This window comes from Ostrinia furnacalis, unplaced genomic scaffold, assembly GCF_004193835.3.
Source record: "Ostrinia furnacalis isolate ACB-3 unplaced genomic scaffold, ASM419383v2 OfSCF2220, whole genome shotgun sequence".
NCBI classification, from domain to species: domain Eukaryota; kingdom Metazoa; phylum Arthropoda; class Insecta; order Lepidoptera; family Crambidae; genus Ostrinia; species Ostrinia furnacalis.
The window spans coordinates 1-2,405 of record NW_021132459.1 but is presented as its reverse complement, the minus strand read 5'-3'; the positions used below and the strand labels follow the sequence as shown (position 1 = coordinate 2,405).

Genomic DNA, 2,405 nt, shown 5'->3' with positions numbered 1-2,405 from the left:
TTGGTTTCAGCAGGTTTCTTTCTTGTTCAAACTTAGGCCCAGAACAGACGGTGAAACGCAACTGCAACGAAACTGCAACTTTGTGATGATTTTGATGAATGAAATTGAAACTGAAAGTTTCAAACTGGTCGCGTCATGTGTGGTTTCTCAACGGACGCTATGGCAGAAACTTAGATGCAACTCAAAAGTAACTAGCAGTTGCAGTTTCGTTGCAGTTACGTTTCACCGTCTGTTCTGGGCCTTAAGCGACAGTCTTTTTGTTCTTGATAAGTTTCCGTATACTATGAGTGTGATTGCGACAGGCTAAAACTTCCAGTCTTCTTGTAGATGTCGTAAGAGGCGACTGAGGGAAAAAATGCGAACATGATACCTCCCTAACTCGTTCGGCTAGCAGGGTCGGGAAAGTAGGCTGAACCCTCCATTTGCCTTTGGTAGGGTCGTTCTAATAATTGCGATTGCCCACAGGCTCCGCAACTGGGAGAGCCGCGAGCGGCGCAAGGCCAAGGAGTACGAGAAGGAGCGCGAGCGCGAGCGCTGCCGCGAGGAGGAGCGCGAGCGCGAGGCCAAGCGCCTCAAGGAGTTCCTCGAGGACTACGACGACGAGCGCGACGACCACAAGAGGAGCGCGAGCGCGAGGCCAAGCGCCTCAAGGAGTTCCTCGAGGACTACGACGACGAGCGCGACGACCACAAGTACTACAAGTGAGTGCCGCGAGGAGGAGCGCGAGCGCGAGGCCAAGCGCCTCAAGGAGTTCCTCGAGGACTACGACGACGAGCGCGACGACCACAAGTACTACAAGTGAGTGCCGCGAGGAGGAGCGCGAGCGCGAGGCCAAGCGCCTCAAGGAGTTCCTCGAGGACTACGACGACGAGCGCGACGACCACAAGTACTACAAGTGAGTGCCGCGAGGAGGAGCGCGAGCGCGAGGCCAAGCGCCTCAAGGAGTTCCTCGAGGACTACGACGACGAGCGCGACGACCACAAGTACTACAAGTGAGTGCCGCGAGGAGGAGCGCGAGCGCGAGGCCAAGCGCCTCAAGGAGTTCCTCGAGGACTACGACGACGAGCGCGACGACCACAAGTACTACAAGTGAGTGCCGCGAGGAGGAGCGCGAGCGCGAGGCCAAGCGCCTCAAGGAGTTCCTCGAGGACTACGACGACGAGCGCGACGACCACAAGTACTACAAGTGAGTGCCGCGAGGAGGAGCGCGAGCGCGAGGCCAAGCGCCTCAAGGAGTTCCTCGAGGACTACGACGACGAGCGCGACGACCACAAGTACTACAAGTGAGTGCCGCGAGGAGGAGCGCGAGCGCGAGGCCAAGCGCCTCAAGGAGTTCCTCGAGGACTACGACGACGAGCGCGACGACCACAAGTACTACAAGTGAGTGCCGCGAGGAGGAGCGCGAGCGCGAGGCCAAGCGCCTCAAGGAGTTCCTCGAGGACTACGACGACGAGCGCGACGACCACAAGTACTACAAGTGAGTGCCGCGAGGAGGAGCGCGAGCGCGAGGCCAAGCGCCTCAAGGAGTTCCTCGAGGACTACGACGACGAGCGCGACGACCACAAGTACTACAAGTGAGTGCCGCGAGGAGGAGCGCGAGCGCGAGGCCAAGCGCCTCAAGGAGTTCCTCGAGGACTACGACGACGAGCGCGACGACCACAAGTACTACAAGTGAGTGCCGCGAGGAGGAGCGCGAGCGCGAGGCCAAGCGCCTCAAGGAGTTCCTCGAGGACTACGACGACGAGCGCGACGACCACAAGTACTACAAGTGAGTGCCGCGAGGAGGAGCGCGAGCGCGAGGCCAAGCGCCTCAAGGAGTTCCTCGAGGACTACGACGACGAGCGCGACGACCACAAGTACTACAAGTGAGTGCCGCGAGGAGGAGCGCGAGCGCGAGGCCAAGCGCCTCAAGGAGTTCCTCGAGGACTACGACGACGAGCGCGACGACCACAAGTACTACAAGTGAGTGCCGCGAGGAGGAGCGCGAGCGCGAGGCCAAGCGCCTCAAGGAGTTCCTCGAGGACTACGACGACGAGCGCGACGACCACAAGTACTACAAGTGAGTGCCGCGAGGAGGAGCGCGAGCGCGAGGCCAAGCGCCTCAAGGAGTTCCTCGAGGACTACGACGACGAGCGCGACGACCACAAGTACTACAAGTGAGTCACGCGCTTCGCGTGTGACGCGTCCCACTCGAGTGGTGCGAGGCTGACCGACCCCTAGGGGTTGCAAGTCCCGGTACTAAGGAGTGTTACTGAATTACCGGCACCAGGTCTAAGCCAGTACCGGGAAAACCGGGAAATTCGGGAATTTCGGTACCCACGTGAATGTTTCTTAAAACAAATCACCTAATTTGTACGTAATTTTAATAAAAACGTGAATAGGTTAACAAAAATATTAAACTTTTT

General features: G+C 58.5%; 2 protein-coding genes across 2 annotated transcripts; both read left to right on the top strand.

Moving 5' to 3' along the window:
* Positions 1 to 465: 465 nt before the first annotated feature.
* Positions 466 to 1,094, top strand: LOC114354842 (uncharacterized; the record flags this gene model as incomplete). The annotated part of the gene is made up of 2 exons (XM_028307409.1): positions 466 to 547; positions 622 to 1,094. Coding segments are annotated over 2 exons (360 nt in total), but the record flags the coding sequence as incomplete, so codon positions are not given.
* On the top strand, positions 1,094 to 2,371 carry LOC114354843 (uncharacterized; the record flags this gene model as incomplete). The annotated part of the gene is made up of 1 exon (XM_028307410.1): positions 1,094 to 2,371. A coding segment is annotated over one exon (291 nt), but the record flags the coding sequence as incomplete, so codon positions are not given.
* Between the last annotated feature and the right edge of the window lie 34 nt (positions 2,372 to 2,405).